At 52.7% G+C, this 26,025-nt stretch overlaps 1 protein-coding gene across 1 annotated transcript; it reads left to right on the top strand.

The window, feature by feature from the left end:
• The first annotated feature begins 16,400 nt into the window (after window positions 1-16,400).
• Window positions 16,401-24,970, top strand: LOC144373403 (obscurin-like). Its single transcript, XM_078036492.1, is given in 20 exon segments — window positions 16,401-16,475; window positions 16,725-16,843; window positions 17,111-17,308; window positions 17,935-17,967; window positions 18,192-18,290; window positions 18,480-18,698; window positions 19,128-19,188; window positions 19,416-19,486; window positions 20,018-20,140; window positions 20,309-20,448; window positions 20,995-21,195; window positions 21,346-21,425; window positions 21,812-21,891; window positions 21,894-21,963; window positions 22,821-22,977; window positions 23,365-23,481; window positions 23,572-23,736; window positions 23,872-24,030; window positions 24,218-24,395; window positions 24,846-24,970. Coding segments are annotated over 20 exon segments (2,439 nt in total). The 5' UTR covers window positions 16,401-16,431.
• Window positions 24,971-26,025: the final 1,055 nt, after the last annotated feature.

Here is a 26,025-nt window from a genome sequence, read left to right as displayed (position 1 = left end):
AGACTCTTGTGTGACTGCATCGGATTCAGCTCCTGGAGGTCTAATGGGGTCCCACGAATCTGGTATTACAAAAGAAAGCAGATGTGGGGCAGATGTGTCGTCTGGGGACCACCCAGGACTATTACTTTTTTCTTTTTTTGTACTGGGGATTGAACTTCTGGACATTTACCCTCTGAGCCACATCCCAGCCCTATTTTGTATTTTATTTAGAGACAGGATCTCACTGAGTTGCTTAGCACTTCACTGTTGCTGAGGTTAGCTTTGAACTTGTGATCCTCCTGCCTCAGGCTCCCAAGCGGCTGGGATTACAGGTGTGCGCCACTATGCACGGCCCCCATTCAGGACTTGCAGCTTTAACCACATAGGAGTTTCCATAGTGGAGGGAATGAAGAGTGCACAGTTTTCTTGGCCAAGGGAATCTTAGTGATGCTCAGTCAAAAGAGATGCCATGGGGGATGGGATCGTGGCTCAGTGGTAGAGCGCTTGCCTTGCATGTGTGAGGCCCTGGGTTCGATCCTCAGTAACACACACAAATAAATACAATAAAGGTCTATCAACAACTAAAAAATATTGAGAGAGAGAGAGAGAGAGAGAGAGAGAGAGAGAGAGAGAGAGAGAGAGAGCTGCCACGGTGAGACACAGAGGAATCACCCAGCAGAGGCAGAGGACAGGACTGACCCTGGGGGCCTCCTTCCAGCCAGGCCAGCTTCAGGTCAGATGGCTCTGCTGCTTCTTTATTCAAGCAGAATAAAAATTCCTAGAAAAAGTAAGTCTCCCAACTGTCCCTCCGTCCCCCATCCTCCTGCCATCTCTCTGCCCCAGAGGCCAGGCTGTTGACTAGTCTCAGGCGTATTTAGATAGATAGACAGATAGACAGATGTGTAGAGCTGGACACGATGGCACACACCTTGTAAACCCAACTACTCAGGAGGCTGAGGCAACTTCGAGGCCAGCCTGAGCAACACAGGGAGAACCCATTTCAAAATAAAAATTTTAAAAAGGGTTGGGGAAGACCCAGAGACAAACCCACATAATTACATTTATATTAGATAAAGGCGCCAAAAACATGCATTGGAGAAAAGATAGCATCTTCAATAAATGGTGCTGGGAAAACTGGAAATCCATATGCAACAAAATGAGATTAAATCCCTATCTCTCACCATGCACAAAACTCAAAGTGGATCAAGGACCTAGGAATTAAACCAGAGACTTAAAAGTAGGCCCAATCATCAACATAAGACTCATATAGCACAAAAATTACAATCAAGACTCAATAAATGGGATGAATTCAAACTAAAATGCTTTCTTCTCTGCAAAAGAAACAATCAGTGAGGTGAATAGGGAGCCTACAGAATGGGAGCAAATTTTCACCACACACACATCAGATAGAGCACTAACCTCTAGGATATATAAAGAACTCAAAAATCTTACCACCAAAAAAACAAATAACCCAATCAATGGGCCAAGGAATTGAACAGATACTTCTCAGAAGGTGATATACAATCAGTCAACAAATACATGAAAAAGTGTTCAACATCTCTAGCAATTAGAGAAATGCAAATCAAAACTACTTTAAGATTTTATCTCATTCCAGTCAGAATGGCAGCTATTAAGAACACAAACAACAATAAGTGTTGGTGAGGATGTGAGAAAAGGCACACTCACACATTGCTGGTGGGACTGCAAATTGGTGCAGCCAATATGGAAAGCAGTGTGGAGAATCCTTGGAAAACTGGGAATGGAACCATCATGTGACTCAGCTATCCCACTCCTAGGTCTATACCCAAAGGACTTAAAAACAGCATGCTACAAGGACACAGCCACATCCATGTTTATAGCAGCACAATTCACAATAGCTACACTGTGGAACCAACCTAGATGCTCTTTTGAGGTGAATGGATAAAGAAAATGTGGTAAGTATTCACAATGGAATATTACTCTGCATTAAAAGAGATTAAAATCATGGCATTTTCAAGTAAATGCATGGAGTTGAATATAATGCTGCATTAAGTAAGCCAATCCCCCCAAAAAAAACAGATGCTGAATGTTTACTCTGATATAAGCAGGCTGATTCATAATGGGGTTGGAATGGGGAGCATGGGTAGATTAGATGAACTCTAGATAGGGCAAAGGGGAGAGAGGGAAAAGAAGGGATTATGGGGGTGGAAAGACAGTGGAATGAGGTGGACATCAATACTCTAAGTACATGCATGAAGACACGAATGGTGTGACTCTACATTGTGTACAACCAGAAATATGAAAAATTGTGTTATATGAGTGTAATATGAATTGTAATGCATCTTGCTATCATATGTAACAAATTAGAATAAAATTTTCAAAAAGGGTTGGGGATGTATCTCCATGGTAAAGCACCCCTGGGTTCAATCCCCAGTACTGTTAAAAAAAAAAGAGAGGCATCTACATGTATATGTGTGTGTAACATGCACGCGCGTGCACACACACACACACACACACATATGCATATACTGCATTTGTTGGGAAGCTTTTGGCTACAAGTACAAAAACAACCTACAAATGTGTGATGGACTTCTCAGCAAGAGAGGAGATAATAGATGCCTGGATTGCCTGTCCAGAAGCTGTCTAATAGGAACCTCAATTTTTTTATTTGAACTTTTGCTTTCTGATTCCCCCAAACTGATTTTTTTTTTATTTTCTAAACAACTGGTTGCTTAAGCCAAAAAAAAAAAAAAAGAAAGAAAGAAAGAAAAACCACATTCAAATCACTTTGGATTTCTCTCTTTCGCTCACTTTTCACATCCGATCACTCAGCCGGCCCAGCTTTCCTGCAAATGTGGAAGTAGATCAACCCTAAAGAAACGAAGCTTACAAGCTTACGCCAGGACTTCAACTGGTGAGAGCTGCCAAAGCCCTAGCCAAGTGTCCTCAGGGTCATAGGCTCCCCCAGCCCCCCATAGAGGTAAGGTCCTGCAGCTGCAAGCAGACCACTGTCCCCGACTGCCCCGCACTCCCAGGACAGGTGTCAGGTGGCACTGGGGGGCCATGGGCAGTGTCACCTAAGGGGAAGCTGAAGTGGGGAATCCATCTCATTCAGTTCCGTGGGAGGGGATCATGTCTCTCACTATCTCTTCGGTATTGTTCATTGTCCTGGTGTAGAGGTGACTTGCAGAACACTCCTGCTGCACATGGTGCTCACTCACCCAGTGTCAGGATTCACAAGTCTCACTGCTACGATGGCCAGAGCAAAGGAAGGACAGAATCTGGTTCTCTGGATTTACATGCCCCTGAGTGCATCCATGGGGACTCCTTGACAGCCAAGTACTTATGTGGAAATTATGCACATATAGGTCACGTGTGGCTCTGTGCCTGCTGCCCAGAGCATCCCAACAGCACTCACAGACCCCAAAAGTGTTCGGGAAGGAGATGTACAGCTGGGCGTGCCTCTGAGGACGGGGACATCAGTCCCCGAGAGGGACCAACTTATTTTTCCTACATATTTTTATTGTCCTTGAATTTTGTTTATCTTGGGCCAGTTTTCACCATTTCAAAACTAGGTAATAAAACTTCAAAAGACAGTGGAACGATTGGGTTTTACATTTCTTTTAAGTGTGTGAAAGAAATCCATTCAATCTGGCAAGACTGGCTCTTGCTGAAATAGCCTCAGAAACCTGGGAAAGTAAGAAGGCAGTGTCCTTGGCAGGTTCACTCACCAAGGGGTGGAGACAATGACGTGGCACTTGCATCTCAGAATCAAGGGACATTCAGAATTCTTTCTGCCTGCTCCTTACCCCCCATCCCATAGACTCCCCCAGCCCAGCCTGACATTTCAAAGGATTTCCAGGACGGGACCTGGCGCCACTGCACCTCCCCAAGGGTCTGAATGCCTACTTTCAATGCGACAGGCGGGACTCCTCTTCAAAGGCTGTAGAGAAAATGTGACCAGCAGCTAAGGGACCTCAAAGACAGTGTTGTCAGTTGTTTTACAAGTCAGGAGGCACAGGTCCTGGGAGGAGGAAGGGCTTTGTCAAGGTCACACAGAGTTCATTGGTGGCAGGATAGGAGTCACCAAGCCTTTTCCTGCTCAAAGGGCCTCCCTGGTCCTCAGAATGGGGGCACCAGGCAATCCCCTAAGAAAAAGGACCTAGACACCCATGGAGTCAGCCCACCCAAGTTCAAGTTCTCAGTCATCCATCTCCTAGTTTGGTGGCTTTGGGCAAATTGCATCATGACAAAAGAAAAACAAGATTCATGTCAGGACTGTTTCCTTGTCAGGAGCCTGTTTCCTTGTCTACAAAATAAAGATCTCGTAGGGCTGGCCTAAGGGTTGTCATGAGGATTGGTATCACAAGTCCATAATCTTTGGGCAGAAGTCATTGTTTCCAAATTTAGACATGTTTAGATTTCAGGGGGGGGGTGAGGTTTATGAGCCACGTATCCTACCATGTTCCATCACCATTTCTGTGACTCATGATTATTCAAACTAGGGCTCCACGAGAGTCCAAGTAGCCTCAGAGCAGCCCGGGATTTGTCCTAGAATGAGTCGTAGCATCAGACTTGGTGGAAGCTGTTGGTTTTCATAGTCTTTTTTGGGCTTCAGAATTGAGGGATTGTAATAAAAAATGACAGCCGATCTTCACTGTGCGGTTCCCTGGAGCTGGGCACCTCGTGGGTGAACTTGCTGAATCCACAGAACAAACCCACGTAGTGGATCCTAGTGCAGCCCCCGCGAGGCAGGAGAACCCGCGAGCAGGGCCAAGGGATGCACCTGGGCAGCATGGGGTTAAGTGAGATCATGATGTGAACTGCCGGTGACAGCACCCAGCCCATGAGGACAGCGCCACAAACCCTGGCTGTCATTCCCCTCATTCAGCATCCCTTTATGTTAAAAACATTAGAAAAACTAAGGATAACAGGAACTTACCTTGACATTGTAAAAGCTATCTATGCTAAGCCTCAGGCTAGCATTATTCTGAATGGAGAAAAGTTGAAGGCATTCCCTCTAAAATCTGGAACAAGACAGGGATGCCTTCTATGGCCACTTCTATTTAATTTAGTCCTTGAAATATTAGCCAGAGCAATTAGACAGACAAAAGAAATTAAAGGCATAAAAATAGGAAAAGAAGAACTTAAATTATCACTATTTGCGGGCGACATGATTCTATACCTAGAAGACCCAAAAGGGTCTACAAAGAAACTACTAGAACTAATAAATGAATTAAGCAAAGTGGCAGGATATAAAATCAACATGCATAAATCAAAGGCATTTCTGTATATCAGCGACAAAAGTTCTGAAACGGAAATGAGGAAAAACACTCCATTCACAATATCCTCAAAAAAATAAAATACTTGGGAATCAACCTAACAAAAGAGGTGAAAGATTTATACAATGAAAACTACAGAACCCTAAAGAGAGAAGTAGAAGAAGATCTTAGAAGATGGAAAAATATACCCTGTACATGGACAGAACTAACATCATCAAAATGGCGATATTACCAAAAGTTCTCTATAGGTTTAATGCAATGCCAATCAAAATCCCAATGGCATTTCTTGTAGAAATAGATAAAGCAATCATGAAATTCATATGGAAAAATAAAAGACCCAGAATAGCAAAAGCAATTCTAAGCAGGAAGTGTGAATCATGCGGTATAGTGATACCAGATTTCAAACTATATTACAGAGCAACAGTGACAAAAACAGCATGGTACTGGTACCAAAACAGGCGGGTGGACCAATGGTATAGAATAGAGGACACAGAGACTAATCCACAAAGTTACAACTATCTTATATTTGATAAAGGGGCTAAAAGCATGCAATGGAGGAAAGATAGCATCTTCAACAAATGGTGTTGGGAAAACTGGAAATCCATATGCAACAAAATGAAACTGAATCCCTTTCTCTTGACATGCACAAAAGTTAACTCAAAATGGATCAAGGAGCTTGATATCAAATCAGAGACTCTGATCTGATAGAAGAAAAAGTTGGCTCCGATCTACATATTGTGGGGTCGGGCTCCAAATTCCTTAATAGGACACCCATAGCACAAGATTTAATAACAAGAATCAACAAATGGGACTTACTTAAACTAAAAAGTTTTTTTCTCAGCAAGAGAAACAATAAGAGAGGTAAATAGGGAGCCTACATCCTGGGAACAAATTTTTACTTCTCACACTTCAGATAGAGCTCTAATATCCAGAGTATACAAAGAACTCAAAAAATTAGACAATAAGATAACAAATAACCCAATCAACAAATGGGCCAAGGACCTGAACAGACACTTCTCAGAGGAGGATATACAATCAATAAACAAGTACATGAAAAAATGCTCACCATCTCTAGCAGTCAGAGAAATGCAAATCAAAACCACCCTAAGACACCATCTCACTCCAGTAAGATTGGCAGCCACTATGAAGTCAAACAATAACAAGTGCTGGCGAGGATGTGGAGAAAAGGGTACACTTGTACATTGCTGGTGGGACTGCAAATTGGTGCGGCCAATTTGGAAAGCAGTATGGAGATTCCTGGGAAAGCTGGAAATGGAACCACCATTTGACCCTGCTATTGCCCTTCTTGGACTATTCCCTGCAGACCTTAAAAGAGCACGCTACAGGGATACTGCTACATCGATGTTCATAGCAGCAGCACAATTCACAATAACTAGACTGTGGAACCAACCCAGATGCCCTTCAATAGATGAATGGATAAAAAAAATGTGGCATTTATACACCATGGAATATTACGCAGCACTAAAAAATGACAAAATCATGGAATTTGCAGGGAAATTGATGGCACTAGAACAGATTATGCTTAGTGAAGCTAGCCAATCCCTAAAAAACAAATACCAAATATCTTCTTCGATATAATGAGAGCAACTATGAACAGAGCAGGGAGGAAGAGCAGGAAGAAAAGATTAACATTAAACAGAGACATGAGATGGGAGGGAAAGGGAGAGAAAAGGGAAATTGCATGGAAATGAAAGGAGACCCTCATTGCTATACAAAATTACATATAAGAGGTTGTGAGGGGAATGGGAAAATAAACAAGGAGAGAAATGAATTACAGTAGATGGGGTAAAGAGAGAAGATGGGAGGGGAGGGGAGGGGGGATAGTAGGGGATAGGAAAGGTAGCAGAATACAACAATTACTAATATGGCATTATGTAAAATTGTGGATGTGTAAACGACGTGATTCTGCAATCTGCATTTGGGGTAAAATTGGGAGTTCATAACCCACTTCAATCTAATGTATGAAATATGATATGTCAAGAGCTTTGTAATGTTGTGAACAACCAATAAAAAAAACAGAAAAAAAACTCTTCTGTGTTTCACATTCAATTGTTTTATTTCATTCATTGATTCATATAATAAATATCGTTTGAGCAAAACCTCATATTTGGACATGACCAGAGAAAGCTGGACTTTAGAGAGGAGGGCTGCAAGAAAGTCATGAGATCCAGGAAGAGCAGCAGTGAACACTCACATGGTGTGTTTGAGTAGGCTGGGGCGGGGGGAATCTCTTGGCTTAAGTGTTAAAACTAACATTAATTGTTTTTCAGATGTGGGAAGGGAAGCCACACCACAGAGGCTTGTGTCATGCAATAGTAAGTAAGTCTTGGGCTCTAAATTCTAAGTACTTTGGCTTTAACAGGCCATGCTAAAACAGGATTCTATAAAACTGCACTTTTCATCCTGATTTTAGCTTGAGAGCCCATGGTCACAGGTCCTCTGCACTTCCACAAGTGACACCCTAACTATTTCACTAAGGTTCAGATCTGTGGGTCCCTGCTGTTACAAGATTTTCCCCTTCAGAATTATAGGGAGGTTCAGAAACTTGGTCCATGCACTGGGACAAAGAAAGTGTCTTGGGCATCTGGGGAAAGTTGCCCTTTGCCGACCTCATGGAAGCATTTTGCATTGTTGCTGAATGTGTGTCCTCCTTCTGGACACCAGGCTGGAGGAGGTAGGGAGGAAAAGGGTATGGGTTCCCTGCCAGTAGCGCTTTGGCTCTTCTGTCTGGGAGAACATTCTCCCTAGACACTATTGCCCAAATCTTACTGGACAGAGTAAGCCAATGACCCTCACTTGTTACAGAGGGGCTGGCCTTACCATTCTGCCTCTAATCCAGGGAGGCAAGGAACAGGCAGGAGTAAGTGGCTTTGGAAAGCCCCATCCTTTTTTTGCTGCAGCAGCTTGCCATTAGGGTTTGGGAAGGCACCATATGAGGCCAATCTATCTATCCCAGAGGTAGACAAATTGAGAATGAGGATCTCAGAAAACAAAAAATTCAACTTAAAATAATGCATTATATTTTGAACACTGAATGCTTGACAGTACATTTCATATCTCATCTCCTGGTACTTGCAAATGCTAGTCAACACTCAGAGGGAAAATTCATGTTTCTCATGTCAAATATCCTTGCAGCTCACATCTCCTCCTGTTGTGAACAGTTAAACTGATCCCTATGAGGACAGTCTGCTCACACTATAATCTTCTGTGACACTAAACCTTAATCTGTCTTAAAATTTTCTATTGTTTTTCACTAAAATATTCTCCTGGAACTTTTTAAGTGCACATTCATTTCCATGGATGAGGATAAATTGCATGATCAGAGGTCCTCCAGCCAATGCTGACGTGCCTGCCCAGCCCAAGTCCAAGGTAATCACTCAGATTACTTGTTGCCATCTATCTAGCTAATTCAATGTCACTATTCTTCCTCTGGTGTAAGAGAATTTACCCTTTCCTAAAATGAGCTTTATCTCATATTAAGATATGAGGGGGGATAGCCCATGTGGGGGAAGTTGGCATCACTGAGGCCCACCCTTCTGCTGCCAGGCTTCCAATAAAGGGGCCATCAGAGCCTTGCATTAGAAGAGAAAGCCCACTTTTAAAAAGTGGCTGCAACCTGCTACTTAATAAATGAAAATCATGATGATTTGACTTTGCAAATGGTGGCCTTCTCTAAATACCCTGTTCTGCCTTCAAGTTTATCCTCCAACCCCACCACTGACCTATTCTTGGCCTAAATCTTACTTGCCATCCAAATGACAGTTTTGTTGTCACATCCTTCTGCAGGCCTTCTCTGTCCCCGTGGCTGGAACCCCCACTCATCCGGAGCATCCTGTAGAGTAGATACAGCTGTACCTCTTTCAAGTACAAATGGAATGTAAGCAGCCTGTGACCAGAGGTCTCTGTAGCCAAGTGCAGAAAAGCAGAAGGGAGAAGGGAAAATCAGTTTTAACAATACATCTTGTCTGACCAAACAGCGTTGGCCCTCCATACTTGTGGTTTCTGCAACTAAGTTAGGATTAAAAAATATTCAGGGAAAAAATGGCATATTTATTGAACATGTGCAGATTTTTTTCTTATTATTATTCCCTAATCAATGCAATATAATATGTAAATATATAACAACATAATATTAATTTATAATGGGTATTATAAATCTAAAGGAAATTTAAAACATACAGGAGGATATGCATAGTTTATGTCCAAATGCTTTTATATAAAAGATAGAAGCATTCCCAGATTTTTAGTTTGGGATGAGTCCTGGAGCCAATCTCCTTCAGATACAGAGGGATGACTATATTCAAAGTAATGTGATTGGATACAATCAGCATGAAAAAATAGCACTGGGAATTTTACATCCTTTGTGTAATTCCAGTGAGTGTTTTATACTCATAGCATATCTCAGTTAACACTATTTAACACTACTCAGTTAACACTACTTCAGGTGCTGGGCAGCTACATATGGTCCATGGCACCTGTACAACATGGCCTACTTGGAGTACATTTGTGCTTCTAACCCACTACCCTCAAGAGTGGGGTTAGACTTATCCTTCACTACTGTACCTCTAACAGCTTCCTAAAGCCGCTGCTCGGCCGCGGGGGCGACGGGGTCGGGTGGCGAGCGAGCGCGCGGGTCTTTTGCGCTGGTGCCGGGCGGCGCTGGCCCCGCCCCTCCGCCCCTGTGCGACCGCCCGCCCCGCCCCCGTCGCTGCGCTGGTTCCGGGCCGCGCGGCCCCGCCCGCTTCATGTGGCCCGGCCCCGCGGCGGCCCTCGGCTGGGATCCGCGAGGAGGCGGTGGCGGCCCGCGAGGCTCGGGAGGCGGCGGCAGAGGCCCAGGCGGCGGCGCAGGGGAGCGGCAGGAGCAGGCCCGGCCCTCGAGCGGCCGCCCGGCTGCAGCATGTGCGCCCGCCGGGGGCTGCTGTGGCTGCCGCGCCCGCTCGCCGCTCGCCGCACTCTTCTTCTTCTCGCTCTCGTCCTCGCTGATGTACTCCGTCTACGTGGCGCCCGGCAAAGGTAGGAGGGGGCCTCCCGGGACCCGACCCCGACCCGGGCCTGGCGCGCCTGAGGCCGCCGCACCTTCCCGCCCGTTGCGCCCGGCCCCGGGGTCCCGCCCCCCGCGCCGCGGACCCCTTCCCCCCCCCCCCCCCCCGCCCTGGCGCGGCTCCCGGCATTCCGCGCACCGACCTGGCGCCGGCGGCAGAGCCCCGCCGCCTGCGCATCCTCCCCCGGCGCCGGAGCCCCCTGCCCGCCCGAGCCGCGCTCCCACGCCGGGTCTCCAGTCCCCCGGTCCCCGGGTCCCGCCGACCCCTGGCCCGCCCGCGCTGCCCACTCCCCCGCAGCGTCGTGCCGCCTCTGGCCCCCGAGTCCGAGCCCGGGGAAGCGGGGTATCCGCGCCCTCCTTTCTTCCACTCGCCGGCTCCCACCCTTGCGGGCGGGGAGGAGGCGGCTCCTCGTGTCAGCCAGCCGGTGCCTGCTTTGGGGACCGAGGGGAAGTTTGAATTGGCCCCAGAGGAGGGACTGTGAGTAGGGTCTCCGGGAACCGCTGCCAGGTGGAAGTGGCGGGAGCGTGGTGAAGACAGGGAAGGGGACTGGTTCTTCTCAGAGGCTCGTCCTCCAAGGAAGACAGCCCCGAGGAGCGCACCTCGCCCGCACGCACTGTGAGAACCCAGCAAGCGGAGGACAGAGGACATCCAGGTCAAACCTGGATCCCAGCCCCTGCCCGGGATGATCTTGGGCAGGTGACCGAGCCTCAGCTTTTCTTCTCTGTAAAATGGGGGTACAAACCCCAACCCATAAAGATTTAAGGGTCGAAGTAGGTAAATGCTTTTTAAAGCTATTATCACTATACCTGGTGCATGAGAGTTTTCAAAATAAGTAAAAACATTGATTATGTGTAAGTTTCAGAAAAGAAGGGAGTAGGTGGAAGATTTAAAGAATATCTTTACCTGTCTTGGCATCACCATGGAACTCAGATAAAACCTCAGTATTGGGCGAAAAATGAGCAGAAGATGCTGTTGGGAGGTGAGGCAAGGACACTAAATTCTGCTAAAAAATTCTGATTATTTGGGTGTCAGAGATGATGGTTTAGCTATAGGGAAAATGCCTTTTAGTATTGTAGTAGTAATGAGTGCCATTGTCTGTTGACTGCCAATACTGAACTAGCAGAACAGAGAAATTTCCAGATAGAGTAGGAGATTCTCTCCTGATTATTTAAAGAAGCATATTTTCCCTTGATGGTTAATATTGATGTTTGGTACTGTGAACTGGATCTGGGAAGCTGGAACAGGCAGCATGAGATTACCCTAACCATTTATTTACCCAGTGTAAATGCATCCCTCTAGGGAGGTAGAATATGTGGCTTGTTGGCAATGAATGATTAGATGGTAAAAAGATAGGGATTCTGGCAGAGCAAGAATAGATGACTAATTAGTGGAATTAATTGAGAAAATAATTCATTAGCATACTGGATATTAGATTTCTTAAAAGTGGATCCAAAGTGATGGGTTTGGACCCAGAGGCAGTGGTAGAGCCATTCTCCCCCTCCATTTGTGAAAGTGACAGGTATTTCTGGTCTGGTTCCATAAGTCAGCTGTATCTAAAGGGGAGACTGTGTCCCATGGAGGAGATAATCACCCTTTTGATTGGAAAGGTTTGGAGCCAAATTCTTCTACAGAGTTGAAAATTAGGATTAAAAATCCAAGGTCAAATATTTTCTCTGATCTGTAGAAGCTAAGCCACAATGGGAGAGGGGGGTGAGGGGGAAACTAGAAGTTCTGTAGATCAGACAGAACCCACGGATGAGCTGCCAATTAGCAGTGCATCCAGTCCCTGCAGGATAGCAAGTCCTGTCAAGGAAACTGGACACGGTAGGCCTGTCCCTTCCTATCCTGTAGGCCCAGGGCTCCCCTCTCCCACCCAGGTTCTGGAGGGGCCCAAGGGACAGAATCTTTATGTCCAGGTGGAGGACCCCGTGGCTGTGCAGATAGTGCAGTCCTTCCACCAGCTGCTGGAGGTAGACCTTGACCTGTGGCAAATGCTGTGCTCAGGGAGGGGCCGTGGCCCTCCACCTTGACTCATCCTGCTTGAGTGCCCCAGTCTAGCATCTGGGACAAGCCCAAAGGGGTTGAAGAGAGGTAGCACCCTGAGCCCTAAGTGCCAAAGGGTAGGTGGCACCCTGAGCCCTAAGTGCCAAAGCCAGAGAAATCCCCAGGAACAAGCAAGGTTGCAGGAAGCCAGGCAGTGCAGCTGGGCACAGAGCCTGGGTAGCCACGGGGCCTGGGATCCAGAGAGGCGGGGCCTGGGCCACATTTGGGGCAGCTGTGTCTGGGTGGGGCTGGGACCCGCATGCAGCTCAGGCCAGTGGCAGGCAGGTGCAGGGTCACCTCGGCTTCTGTCACCACTCTCTTCTTGAAGAGGCGATCCAGCAGCTCCTCTGATGAGCACCTGGGGCCTGGTCAAGGAAAGCAGCTGAGGCTGGAACCCACCAGGAGGTGGCCAGGACAGGGTTCCTGCGGTCTCAAGGGTGGGGTACTGGTGCTCAGGTTGAGGGGAGGTGCCATGGGCCCCTGGAACCCCAGACAGCATCCAGCCCAGATGAGGGGGGCTGCCTAGGGACTGAGGCCACAGGGCAGTGGTAGGGTGAGGGCACCTGGCCTGTCTGCACAAATCCCTCCTCAGGGGAGAGACAAGAACACAGGAGCAGATCCAGCCACAAGGCCCTCCACACTGAGACCCCAGTCAGGGACCTATGGGCAGTGGGCAAAGACCTGGAGTAACCTGTGTAGGATACACCTCGCCTGACATCTGAGAGGTCACCCATGGGAGGAGACCCCTGGCCATCTCCACCGAGGACATCTGGACCCTCAGGAGCAGCTCAACCACTGACCCTGCCTGGTGACCCCCATGGACAACCCTCAGAGAGAAAGAACCCCCTGCCCAATACCATCAGGAGTGTCAGGAACAGGGCTGCTTGTCACACAGCATTGGCCACAGGAAGGTGGGCTGAGGCCGTCACAACCTGCCAGGCCCAGGGAGCATATGCTCCTCCAATCCCCAGCCTGGTGGCCACTGTACCCCTCCTCAAACCCCAAGGGGCCAGGAGAAGAAAGGATACAGTTCCAAAATGAGGATGAGGGTCTTCCGGTTCTCAAACTGGTCCAGCAGCCCAGTGACCAGCGGGTGGCTGACCGTGGCCAGGATATCTCCCTCCTGGTACACCTGGGCCCGAGTTCTGCTCCGCAGGGGGATGAACTTGGCAGCACAGAATACCTTATTTCCTTTGTGCTGTACCCTTTTTACAAAGCCAAACACGCCTCTGGGGAGGAGGGAGGGGGATCAGGATGGTGACGCTGTGCCACAGGTCCTGGGCATCCCCGGGGCCAGAAGGGCTGGAGTGTATCTGCCAATCTCCTCCTTGACCTCGTAGAAGGAGTGCAGCTTCCTTCAATGGCTCTGCTCTTCTGAATCTGGCTCACTGTCTCCTGTGGTCAGCACAGAAGGTAGTTAGGACGGCAAAGGCACTGCCCTGGCCCTCGTCCCCAGTACTGTGGAGCTGGCAAGCTGTTCCCTGGGCCTGGGTCTGTGGCCCATGGGAACCTTGAGCTGGGGTCCCTGTGGGGACTGGGGATGCAATGTGGAGACCAAGCGGCCCTGGGCCTGGGAGGCTCTGCGGCTTACCCCCATGGACCAGCAGTTCCGCCTTGCAGAGCACCTGGCCAGCAGCATTGTGTGTGAGACAGGTGTAGACGCCTGCATCTTGCTGGGCCACATCCTTCAGTAGCAGGCAGTGAGTGGTGCCATCCTTCTGCTGGCTCAGCCGGGCACTGTCCTCCATTTGGACACCATCCTGAAACACCAGCAGGCCAGGACGCCATCAGCCCATCCTAGCATCAGGCCCACCTGCCCTTCCCTGGTACCTGCTGTGTGTCGGCCCCAGGTCCAGCCCCATGCCCAGCCATGATGGGCTTGGGGATTGCACGAGGGGCCACACAGCTAGGATTGTGTGGTGCGGTTTTCGTACACACATGCACACACAGGTGCCTCCGGCCTCTGAGGGTCCCACCCTGCCTCCTTGGGCCAGCTCTTACCTTGTACCATGTCACAGTGGGCTGTGGGTGCCCCTCAATGACAGCCTCAAACTGTGCCGTACCACTCGCCTGGACCTGCACATCCTCAATGGTCACCTGCATGGTTGGGGGCCCTGGGAAGAGGTAGAAAGGGGGACATGAGGAGGGATTCCCAGGCTGCACAGCCCATACATGTGGTCAGTGAGGCTCTGAGTACACTCCAGGGCAACAGGCAACAGGGCCCCCTGGTAACTGGGAAGTTCTTCCTTCCATCCAACCACTGTCTCCCTGCTTTGCCCTCAGCTGGCCCAGCAGTCACGAGAACAGTCAAGCCAAGGCAGGCAAAACATGCTAGGGGGTGATGGCTCTCTCCAGGACTGGGTCCAGCAGACACCGGATCTGTAGTGCCTGCCTCTCCTGGAGGAGAGCTCCAGCCCCCACCCCATTGTGGCACAAGAGAAGGGGTGGGGAACCTGGGCTGAAGCAGGCAGGGATCTAGTGGGCCCCTCTACCCTCCAAGCAACTGCCCCCAGCCCTGGCACTGCAGAGCCACCCTCACAGCACGCCCTGACCCCTGACCCCCATACTTGAACTTGTAGCACTGGTGTCTAATTAATTAGCAAATAGACACCAATTAATTACAGGGTCCCTGTAGCCTTGGTGGGCAGGCTGGCCAGGAAGACCAAGCTTTGACAGGAAGCCTGGAAAGGGCCCCACCCCATCCACTGGGGATGGCGTGTGACACAGCTGGAGTAGGGTGCCCAGGCTGTGGGCCTCAGGGAACTTCGGCCTGATGGAAACAGAGGTGCTGGCAGGGGCTGTGCCCACCAAAGCTTGCCCGACATGATCTCACATCTGGCTGCTCCTGAGGTGTCCTTAAAACACCTTCAGCCTAGGCAACAGGACCCTTGGTTGGCTTCTGTGAGCTGCCCTGGCAGGTTAATCCTGCCCCAGGGAGACCATGGGTCCTGATTTATATCCACTGGGTCCACCCCAGCGAGGAGCCTGGGCTTCTGACTAGCCTCTGAAGCAGGTTGTCTTGCCTGTCCCCAGGCAAACAGGGTCAGAGCTGAGCTGGGCTAGAGGACATACAGCTGGCAGGTGCCCTGGCCACAGAACTGCTGCTGGTGTGTGTGGGGTCGTGGTGGAGGCTCCCCTGCATACAGGCATGCTTGGAGCTGTGGCATGGTGGGCACTGATGGCTGGTCTCCTTCCAGAGCTGAAAGAGCTCTTCACGTGTTTCTGATTCCGGGCTGCATCAGAGGCATGACCTCGGTCTTTCCCTTTCTTGGCCATGTTTTGGGGGCACTGTGTCTGGCCTGATGAAGGCTAGGGTCTCTGCTCTTTCTTGCCTGCTTGGGCTTTGCCACACGTATGCAAGTGCTGCCTGATGTGAGTCATAAAGACCCACATGTGTGTTTTCTTCTGGAAACTTGGTGGTAGCTCTGAAGTTGAGGTCTTTGGTTCCCTTGGAGGGAATTTGTGAGTTTGAGGTAAGGCTCCAAGTTCACTCTTTCTTAACACCATTTGTAAAAGACTATTTTCTTCAATTTTATTGTCTAAGAAATCTTGTAAAGTCCCCCAATTTTACCTGAATGTCACTGAGAACATGGCAAGAAGGGCCAGGGGTCTCGGGTCCTTGGCTAAGGTGCAGCTGCCATTCAGCTCCCACTGGCCCCAGGCCCAGAGCCCCACCTCCCAACCATCCTGCTGGGGTAGCGTCTCAGCATGGGCACTCTGGGGACTCTCGCTTGGCCCACAGTGGTGGAAGTCCAGCTTGTTGCCCCTTCTTGGCCAGAAATTCAAGTCTCTTTCTCTTGGTTTTGAGGCTTGTGTCTCCAACCTCTCATGCCCTGGTGGGATGGAACCAGAAGGTTCTGCCACTGTCCCTGTCTGCTGTTTCTGGAGACTCAGGTCATATGACATTTTGTGCTGGGCCTAAGAGGCTTGCAGTTAGTTATTGGTGTGGAAGAACGAGGCTGGGAACAGCAGGGGTGGGCAGGCCCAGGAGGGCGCATCCCCCTGAAATCCCAAAGTCCTGAGCCTCCTCCACTCACTTTTCCTCCCCAGTGACCAGCACAGACTACGACACTGCCGCAGACGCCATGGAGACCTCATCCTACTTCAGTGCCCAGGGATACCTGTCTAGGTGGGGCCACACAGACAGCGGCCCAGGGCCTCCCGGGAAGTGGTGATCTGGGCTGGGTGGCTTAGATCGACTTTCCCAAGCCTGCAGCTTTCAGTCAGACCCTGGCCGTTTCTGTCCCTCTGCTCCTCCACTCAGCATACAGGGAACCTCAAACCTATCCGCCTCTGACCTTCACCCCGTGGGCCCTCCTGCCTGGACCCTCAGCCTGCTCCACTTTATGGCTACTCCCTTATTTGTCTTTTTTGCCAGCCGGGAGCAAGAGGGAACCGAATCAGATGAGAGGCAGCTGCCCCAGGTGGTGGAGGAGCTGAGGGACCTCCAGGTGGCCCCTGGTACACGCCTGGCCAAATTTCAGCTCAAAGTGAAAGGTGAGGTGCTGGGGAGTGGGCACCATAGCTGGAGGGAGGCCAGGAGCTGTCTCCCATTGGTTACACATGGGAAGGGCCTGACCAGTGGAGGTCAGGAGGTCATGTGTGCCTGCTGCTGGGCAACAAGAGGCTGCCACCCCACCCCCACACCAGAGGCTCCCTGGCCTCTGAGCAACCTCTTTTCTGGGCCTTTGTCTGTCTCCCATCGAAAGAGTATAGTGCCCATTGAGAATGGTCATGTGCTGACCACTCTCCTCCATGGGGTAGGCTACCCAGTCCCCAGATTGTACTGGTTCAAAGATGGCCAGCCCCTGTCTACATCTGCCCACATTCGCATGGCTGACAAGAAGACACTGCACACCCTGGAGATCGTCTCTGTCACCCGGGAGGACGTGGGCCAGTATGCAGCCTATATCAGCAATGCTGTTGGTGCTGCCTACTCATCTGCCCATCTGCTGGTCCGAGGTGTGTGCCCTGAAGGAGTGAGCAGTGCCACATGTACTGCATGCCAGGCCCCATCAGGCCGGGGCCCAGCCCATTGCCCTATGCACAGTGGCACAGATGGCAGAATTGCCCCACAGGAGCGGGTGCCCAGTGGGGCTTGGACGCCCTGAGTGATGAGCAGGCTCTTGGGGGAAGCGGACGAACACTGGGCCCAGCAGACCTGCACAAAGCCCCAGTGGCAGCTCTGACAAGAAAACTCCTGTGTCTTTATTTTCCCAAACGTTCTGAGCACTGAGAGCTGACTCCTAGTTTGACCCATACTGGTCCTGCGGAGAGACTGTTGCTGGGTCCTCCTCCTGCCTCTCAGGGTGCAGCCCCAGCTGCCATCTCCCAGTGCCCATGTGGTTCTAGGCGGGGCCCCAGATTCCCAGTGGGCACAGGGAGGGTGGGGATGTCACACGGATGTACACTGGAGTGTGAGTTCTTTGGCCTCCCGGCCAAAGTTTCAGGCAGGGTAATGGACCTTTGACCATGGGTGGGGCCATGCCCAGGTCCCCCCACTGGGCAGTAGGACAGGACCTTCCCACATGTAGGGAAGCAAGGGAATCTGTGCATGCTGCACATCTGACTCCCTCTGCACTTTTCAGGTCCTGATGAACCAGAAGAGAAGTCAGCATCAGGTGAGATGGCCCTGTGGGCAGACAGAGGCTGGGTGGATTGTGGGTGTGAGGCCAGAGTGGACCAGCCCTGGGCCTGGTAGCGGTGGAGGTGCAGGAAGAGGGCTCTCTGGGGCCACAGGCACAGGTCGCAGAGAACTACCTGGGGTTCCCAGAACAAGGACATCAGGACGTGGGAGCTGAAGGAGGGGTGCCGGGTGTCTCCATGGCTGTCCTTGCTCTCCCAGATGTGTGTGAGCAATTGGTGCCACCCCGCATCCTGGAGAGGTTCACCCCCAAGAAAGTGAAGAGGGGCTCCAGCATCACATTCTCGGTGAAGGTGGAAGGTGGGCATCCTCACTCCCCGGAGAAAGATCACCCCCCCCCAGAGTCCCCATGCCACCCTCCCACAGTCCACCCATGCCACCCTGCATGGCCTCCTGCTCCAGCCCTCATATCACTCTTGCCAAGCACCCTCTTCTGGAGGCCCATAGCCAGTGGGGCTGTGTACCCACTGAGCCCTCTCCTGCCCACAGGATGCCAGGCCCCCACCATACACTGGCTCAAGGAGGAGGCCGAGAGAGGCGTGCTGTGGATTGGCCCAAACACCCCAGGCTACACTATGGCCAGCTCTGCTCAGCAGCACAGCCTGGTCCTGCTAGATGTGGGCCGGCAACACCAGGGCACCTACACGTGCATTGCCACCAAGGCCGCTGGCCAGGCCCTCTGCTCTGCCAGCCTGCATGTCTCAGGCAGTGAGTAGGGAGCCTGGGTGTGGTGAGGGACCAGCTTGGGATGTATGGCCTTCACCCACCTCTGATCCTTCGCCTGCAGAGCCCAAGAGCAGTCTGGGCCCAGTGGTGCAGGCCAGTTTGGCCTGGAACCTCAGCCCTGCCTGCATGGTGCACAGATGGCCTGCAGGCCCTGCCCAGAGCCCTCTGTTCAGCCCCTCTGAGCGATGGTGCTTGGAGGGCAGGCCTGTCCCCCAACCCCATGGGTGACCAAGTGCTGAGAGTGGACAGGGAGGTGGGCGCTTAGGCACAGACCCTTGCCAGGGCTTCTTAGGGACAGTGCAGGCAGGGCCCCCAGGGTGGTCTAGATGTCCTGGGTAGGGGTCCCAGCCCAGGACTCAAGGTATCGGAGTACAGGACTGGTCCTGACAGCTCCCCTGGATCTCTGGACAGTGCCCAAGGAGGAGGAGCAGGAGAAGATGAAGGAGGCTCTCATTTCTACCTTCCTACAGGGGTGAGTGGGTGCCCTGACTGACTTACCCAGTGGGCTAGGGTGGTGTAGCCCTGTGGGTGGCCACCCCCTTCCCTGTGCAGCTTCTCCACACTATCAAATGAAGTTTTTATGGGCCCCTTCTGGTGTGGAGCCACTGATTGTGGTGTCCTGGCCCCTAGGCCCCCCTCTATGGGGAGCAGAGTGGTGGGGTCCAAGCTGGGCTGGCAGGACACCCCTCCTCCCCTCAGGACCACCCAAGCCATCTCAGCACAGATGTCAGAGTCTGCTGGTCTCACCGGCCTTGCTGGGCAGAGGAAAGGTATGCCCGGGTTGGGTGCAGGGGAGGCCGCCCTTTGGACCTGAGCAGCCTGGGCTCTAGGTTCCTGTCCTCTCATGGCCAGCTCCCAGCTCTGGTTGGAGTCAGAGCTATTTCTGACCTCTGTGGTCAGGGGGCCCATGCCCAGTGGGCTATGTTAAGAAGAGCCACAAAGTCACCTCGGCCCCCATAGCCCCAACCCTGCCTCAAGCCTGATGCCAGGCTGGACCCTGCCCAGCCCTGTCCTCAGCTCCCTCACCATCTGCCTGCAGCCCTGCCTGCCACCTGCTGCCCCTTAGCTGTGCTTGCCATTCTCTGGCCACTTGCTGCCTCTTCTGTCCAGACCCGCTCCCTTCATTCTCATCCCTGGTCACAGGCTCTGCATCCTGCTGACCTCACTGGTCTCTTCCTGCTGGCACCACCTCATGGTCTCCCTGCCAGGGCCTGGTCTCCTGCTCACCATCAGCCCCTAGGAGAATTGCAGTGAACTTTTGGGGGAAGCATGACCCCACAGTGTTGTGTTTGTTCCCCCAGGGGAGGCCCTGGTGGCTGAGGAGGCCCATAGCCACCTGTCCCTCACTGAGGTGGCTACAGAGGAATTCCTACAGAAACTCACCTCCCAGATCACTGAGATGGTGTCGGCCAAGATCACACAGGGTGAGGGGGCCAGGATGGGACCTCCCCAACCACAGGGGAGGCTGGGACCCTGTGTCCTCGCATGGGGCCTAGCTAGGACTCTGTGCCTGGGAGCCCTGGAGACTGGCTGGGTGGTAGGCAGTAGGGGGACAGCCTTCCAGGGACATCACAACTCTTGTGTTCGCCCAGCCAAGCTGCAGGTGCCTGGAGGTGACAGTGATGAGGAGTCCAAGACTCTGTCCACCTCCCCCCGGCATGGCCGGTCGCGGCCCTCCTCCAGCGTCCAGGAGTCATCCTCAGAGTCAGAGGATGGGGACTCCCAAGGAGAGGTGGGTGGGCTAGGACCCTTAGGAACAGGGCTTGGGGCCTGACTTGCTGAAGAGACAATGGGGGGCTGCAAGGGCCTGGTGCTACCAAGGAAGGGACATCACCCCCAGAGACACCAAGGGACACCAGAGGTTAGAGCAGAGGGCAGGGTCTCTGCACGTGGGTTCCTGCAGAGCACTACCTCTGATGTCACTCTCACTGCCATCTGTGAAGAGCGCACCTTTGCCTCCAGAGCCCACCACCTCTTGGGTTGCAGGGGGCAGTGGGCAGCAAGGCGCTGTGAGCAACCACAGTCTAGGCGCCCATCCACGTTGGCAGGAGCCAGCCCTCTCACTGCCATCTGTGCAGAGTGACCCTGGGGGCTCCTGCCCTGTGGCCCTGGACTGGGTACCTCTTCAACCCCTGGACTCAGCACCCTCCCCTCTGTGCTCTTGGGGGTTTTAGGGGGTTGGGAGAACCTATCCCTCCTCAGAGGTGGGGGGCAATGGGGGGCCTTGGCAGGCCTCACCCCTCTGGCCCCAAGACTTAGGCCCATTTCTCTTTATCAGATCTTTGATATCTATGTGGCCATGGCCAACTACCTACCCCTGGGGGCCGAGCAGGATGCCATCACACTGCGGGAAGGCCAGTATGTGGAGGTCTTGGACTCAGCCCACCCACTGCACTGGCTTGTGCGCACCAAGCCCACCAAGTCCAGCCCCTCCAGGCAAGGCTGTGTGTCACCAGCCTACCTGGACAAGAGGCTCAAGGTATGGTAGTCCGGAGCTGGGGGAGGGTGCCAAGGCCCTGGGATCCTGGCCCTTCGCCAGAGAAACCTGGAAGTAAGGGACAGGAGCCCGGTGGCCACAGAGGAGGTGGAACAAACTGGTGCCCTGGAACAAACTCCTGTTTCTCAATAGCTGTCTCCTGAGTGGGGGCCCAGTGAGGCCCCCGAATTCCCCGAGGCCGTGTCCGAGGATGAGTACAAGACCAGGCTGAGGTATGTGTTGGGGAGGGTTGAGAGTGGAGCCACAGCTGGCTGCTGGGCCTCAAGGGCCAGCTGGCGTTCTGCCGTGCTTCTTCATGGGGGACCTGTGCTTGCTGAAGCTGTGTGAGCCTCCTTAGGTCACGGTCCTGCCCCTGGTTTCTGCAGCTGTGCCCTCCCAGAGCCTCATTCGGGAGGGCTTCCTGGGGAAGAGGTGGTGCCCTTGCTCCACCACCTACCCACTTTCTGAAACTGGGTGACAGGCTCCTGATCACAGGAACCCCATTTAACTGCAGTGCAAGGGAGCAAGCTCTCCATGTATCCTTAGTCCCCATGTGGAGACTAGGGACAGTGGGAGCAGGGCAGCTGCTGGGCACTCCCTGATGCCACTCTTCCACCAGTTCTGTCATCCAGGAACTGCTGAGCTCAGAGCAGACCTTCGTGGGTGAGCTTCAGTTCCTCCAAAGCCACTACAAACAGCACCAGCAGCCGTGGCCAGCCAGAAGGCAGTCATTTTTCGCAATGTACAGGACATCAGTTGCTTCCACAGCAGGTAGGCAAGGCCACACACATACATGTGAGGTGCACGCACAGTTGTGGGTCAGGCCTCGTGGAGGGTGACACTCAGCAGCTGGGGTAGGAACTCGATTTACCCATGGGCACATCCCACTTGTGTGATGCCCCAGTGACAGACGCTCGCCATATGGGTTGAAGGCTGAAGAATACCTGCTACCCGTGAGCACTCACACAGGCCCATGTGCATGCACATGAATGTACACGGGCACACGGGAAGTCCCATGTGCACACCACATATGCTCACGCACCCAGCCTCAAATGTGCATGGACATGTACTTGATATGTGTGTGCACATAGTGTACATGTGTGCACACATACATATGTGATTCCTGTACAAAAATGTACATACATGCTGGATACACATAGATATGTGCACTCACATGCATGCTGATCTCCATGCACATGTACTCTTGCACACTCACACAAGCATTTGAGTGCATGTGTGTGCCATGCGCACATCCACAGACACATTCAGGCAAACACATGCACACATATTATACACACATGCCACACATGCATGGTCATATCTGCACACTTGTGTATACATGCACAGCCACATGCATACACACATGCACCCACACACGTGCACATGTACATGCATGTACCCACATATACATGCTCACGTACTACACATCTGCACACTCGTGGGCAAGTGTACATACCCATGCACTTCTGTACGTGCCCACATGTCTGCACACCCAGCTTAGTATACTCAGTCTCACAGACCCAGAACCCACTCCTGGGCAAGAACCATAGCCTCTCAAGGACAGGGCCCAGGACTGGGCTGTGAGCTGTGCCTGACCCTGTCCCTGACCCTGTCCCTCTCTGTGGCAGCTTCTTGCAGGACCTGCATCGCTGTGACACAGATGATGATGTGGCCATGTGCTTCATCAAGAACCAGGAAGCCTTTGAGAAGTACCTGGAGTTCCTGGTGGGCCGTGTGCAGGCAGAGTCCGTGGTTGTCAGCACGCCCGTCCAGGAGTTCTACAAGGTGCTCATGCCTGGCTCCATGGCGTTGGCCACGGTACCCCTCCCTGGCTACTCCCAGGCCTAGTGCTGGCCTTGACTCCCACCAGAAAACTCACTGACCTGAAAGTCCCCTGAGGCTTAGCCCTTGTCCTGTGCTCATGGCCTTAGTTCATATTCCCTGATCTCTTTCCCCACAGTCCCCAGGGACCCTTGAGCCCTGTAGCTTTGTGCTCCTGGGCTGGCCACTTCACTGCCCAAGTTCTGTGCATGCGTCCGGCTAGATGGTAACACAGCCATTGTCCAGGTTCAGGGCCAGGTGTGAGAGTGCCCCTGGGATGTCCTCTACTGTCAGGATGCCCTAACTGGAGCTGTGCTTTCTTGCCTGAAACCCGCCCTGTGGTGCCTACAGAAATGCACTGAGGAGATGCTGTCTGCTGGGGACCCCTCGCAGCCACTGCCACCCCCACTACAGCACTACCTGGAGCAGCCGGTGGAGCGGGTGCAGAAGTACCAGGCTCTGCTCAAGGTGGGAAGCCCTGTCTTGCCCCAGCCCTGAATGTCCAGGCCAGGCCTTGGGGCTGAAGCGGTCTGGGTCCTGACCCTTGGTCTGCCTCAGGAGCTGATCCACAACAAGGCGCAGAACCAGCAGAACTGCGCCCTTCTGGAGCAGGCCTACGCAGTCGTGTCAGCGCTGCCCCAGCGTGCTGAGAACAAGCTGCACGTGTCCCTCATGGAGAACTACCCTGGCACCCTGGAGGCCCTGGGGGAGCCCATCCGCCAGGTGGGGGGACTTGCGTCTGCTGCCATGTGGTGGGGTGTGGCTTTTGTGGGTGCTGGGCTCATAGATGACCCTGGGGTCTGCGCCCAGGGATGGAGCCAGGCAACCACAGTCCAACCACATCTACTCACACCCCAGGGCCACTTCATTGTGTGGGAGGGAGCACCAGGAGCCCGAATGCCTTGGAAGGGCCACAATCGCCATGTCTTCCTGTTTCGGAACCACCTGATGATCTGCAAGCCCCGACGAAACTGGCGCACCGACACCTTCAGCTATGTGTTCTGGAATATGATGAAGGTCTGTGGTGCCAGGGGCTGGGGGTGTCATGCAGGCCAGTGGAGGTTTCCCTGTTCCTGGGCTCCAGGGTGGCCACTGGAGCAGAACTTGCCATTGTTCTGGGATGACCTGGGCATAGCCCTACTGGACCCTGTCTGTCTAGGGATGCTTAGCTCTGTCCTCCCACTAATGTTGCACCCCTCAACAGCTAAGCAGCATCGACCTGAACGACCAGGTGGAAGGGGACAACCTTGCCTTCGAGGTGTGGCATGAGCGGGAGTACTCTGTGCGCAAGTACCTGCTGCAGGCGTGCACAGTCATCATCAAGCACTCCTGGGTGAAGGAGATCAGCAGCATCCAGCAGCGCCTGGCCCTGCCTGTGTGGTGTGAGTGTCCCTGGTGCTGTGCTGGTGTGGGGACCTGAACATCACTTAGATGCCCAGCGGGCTGCACCCAGGCCGGGCACGTGGGCATGGGTTGCTTTCTGCACTGGTGGCTTGGTTCTCCCCTTGGTCAGATGTAGCTGAGGGACCAATGGCTTTGGCCTCCCAGGGAGCCCCATAGCAGGTGTTGAGCTGACCCTGGGACAAAAGGGATGTAGTGGGGACATGGCATAGCTCCAGACTTGGAGTATCTGACCAGGTCATGTTTGGGTGTGATGGTCTTGTACCCTGGTCTGTCCCTGCCTCGTGCAGCCACACCTAGCTTAGTCAGTAACCAGGCCCTTGGATGTGAGGCCACTGCTGTTGTTGGGGGCAATTTGCCAGGGTGCACCCAGGGGACATAGGCCTGACATCCCACCCTCAAAGTCCTCAGACCCCTACATGTGTCCTCAGGTCCTCTGGAATTTGAAGAGGAACTGGCTGACTGCACGGCTGAGCTGGGGGAAACTGTAAAGCTGGCTTGCCGCGTGACCGGCACACCCAAGCCTACTGTCAGCTGGTACAAGGGTACCTGCTAGGGCCTACAGACTGACCCTTCACAGGAACCCCTACCAGGGGTGGGCTGCACGGGGGCTGAGGACAGCATGGGGTCTGGTCAGTGGGCTGGGCATGGGGAACAAGAGACAGTCCAGGCCTGTTCAAGGGCAAACATCCTGGGGATGGACAGTGAACAGGTAAGTCAGGTGGTGCCATGGCCACCCTAGGGAATGAGCAGGGTGAGGAGTCAGCACAGGGCCGAGACAGACATGCCTGAGGGCAGCCGAGAGAGCACCAGGACCACAGAGGGGGGCACAGGCAGGCACCTGGGTGCAGGAGAGGCCTGTAAACTTAATGGGCCAGGAAGGGTGCTGATCACACTGCGCCTTCAGGGTCACAGAGCACAGGCCTTACGTGGCTCACGGATGGGAGCTGCCAAGGTCAAGGGAGGTCAGGTGTCTCCCAGGCCCGTCTCACTTGACACTGCCACAGGCTTGGGGTCCCGAGACCATCCTCACTTTCTGCACCTCCATAGGCTTGGGGTCCCGAGACCACTCTCACTTCTGACGTCCAGTTCACTGGTCCCCAAGGTTGCCTTCAGGTTCAGTGATTCACCAGAAGGTCTTGGAGTTCAGAGCTATTATGCTCAGGGTTAGGGTTTACTTCAGCATAAAGACAAGACTGCAGCCCCTGAGAAAAAAGAAGAGCACTTCGGGAGGGTCCAGTGTCACCACTTATGAGCTCCCAGCCTCCCGCTCCCAGTGCAGTGAGGAAGAGCACCTTCTCCTCCCAGTGACACCTGAGAACACAAACAGACCTATGCCAACCAGGAGGCTTAATGAGACTTGACGTCAGCATTTGTCACTGGAACTCTGTCAGACCTGCATGGCTGACCACTCATGTGGCTGACCTCAGGCTCTAGTCCTCCTGAAGTCAAGATTAATGGCCTGAAGTCCACTATGAATCTCACGTTAGCATAGAAGACAGCATGGGTCCAAGAACACCCCCCACCATTACCTGGCCTGGCATCCCTCAGAGAAGTAGTTGTTAGGCCAGATCCAGAGGATGAGGTCAGGTTGGAGAGCGCAAGGAAGGA

The sequence above is a fragment of the Ictidomys tridecemlineatus genome, unplaced genomic scaffold (genome assembly GCF_052094955.1).
Source record: "Ictidomys tridecemlineatus isolate mIctTri1 unplaced genomic scaffold, mIctTri1.hap1 Scaffold_3879, whole genome shotgun sequence".
Taxonomy (NCBI): Eukaryota; Metazoa; Chordata; class Mammalia; order Rodentia; family Sciuridae; genus Ictidomys; species Ictidomys tridecemlineatus.
This window is presented reverse-complemented; position numbering and strand designations above follow the sequence as displayed.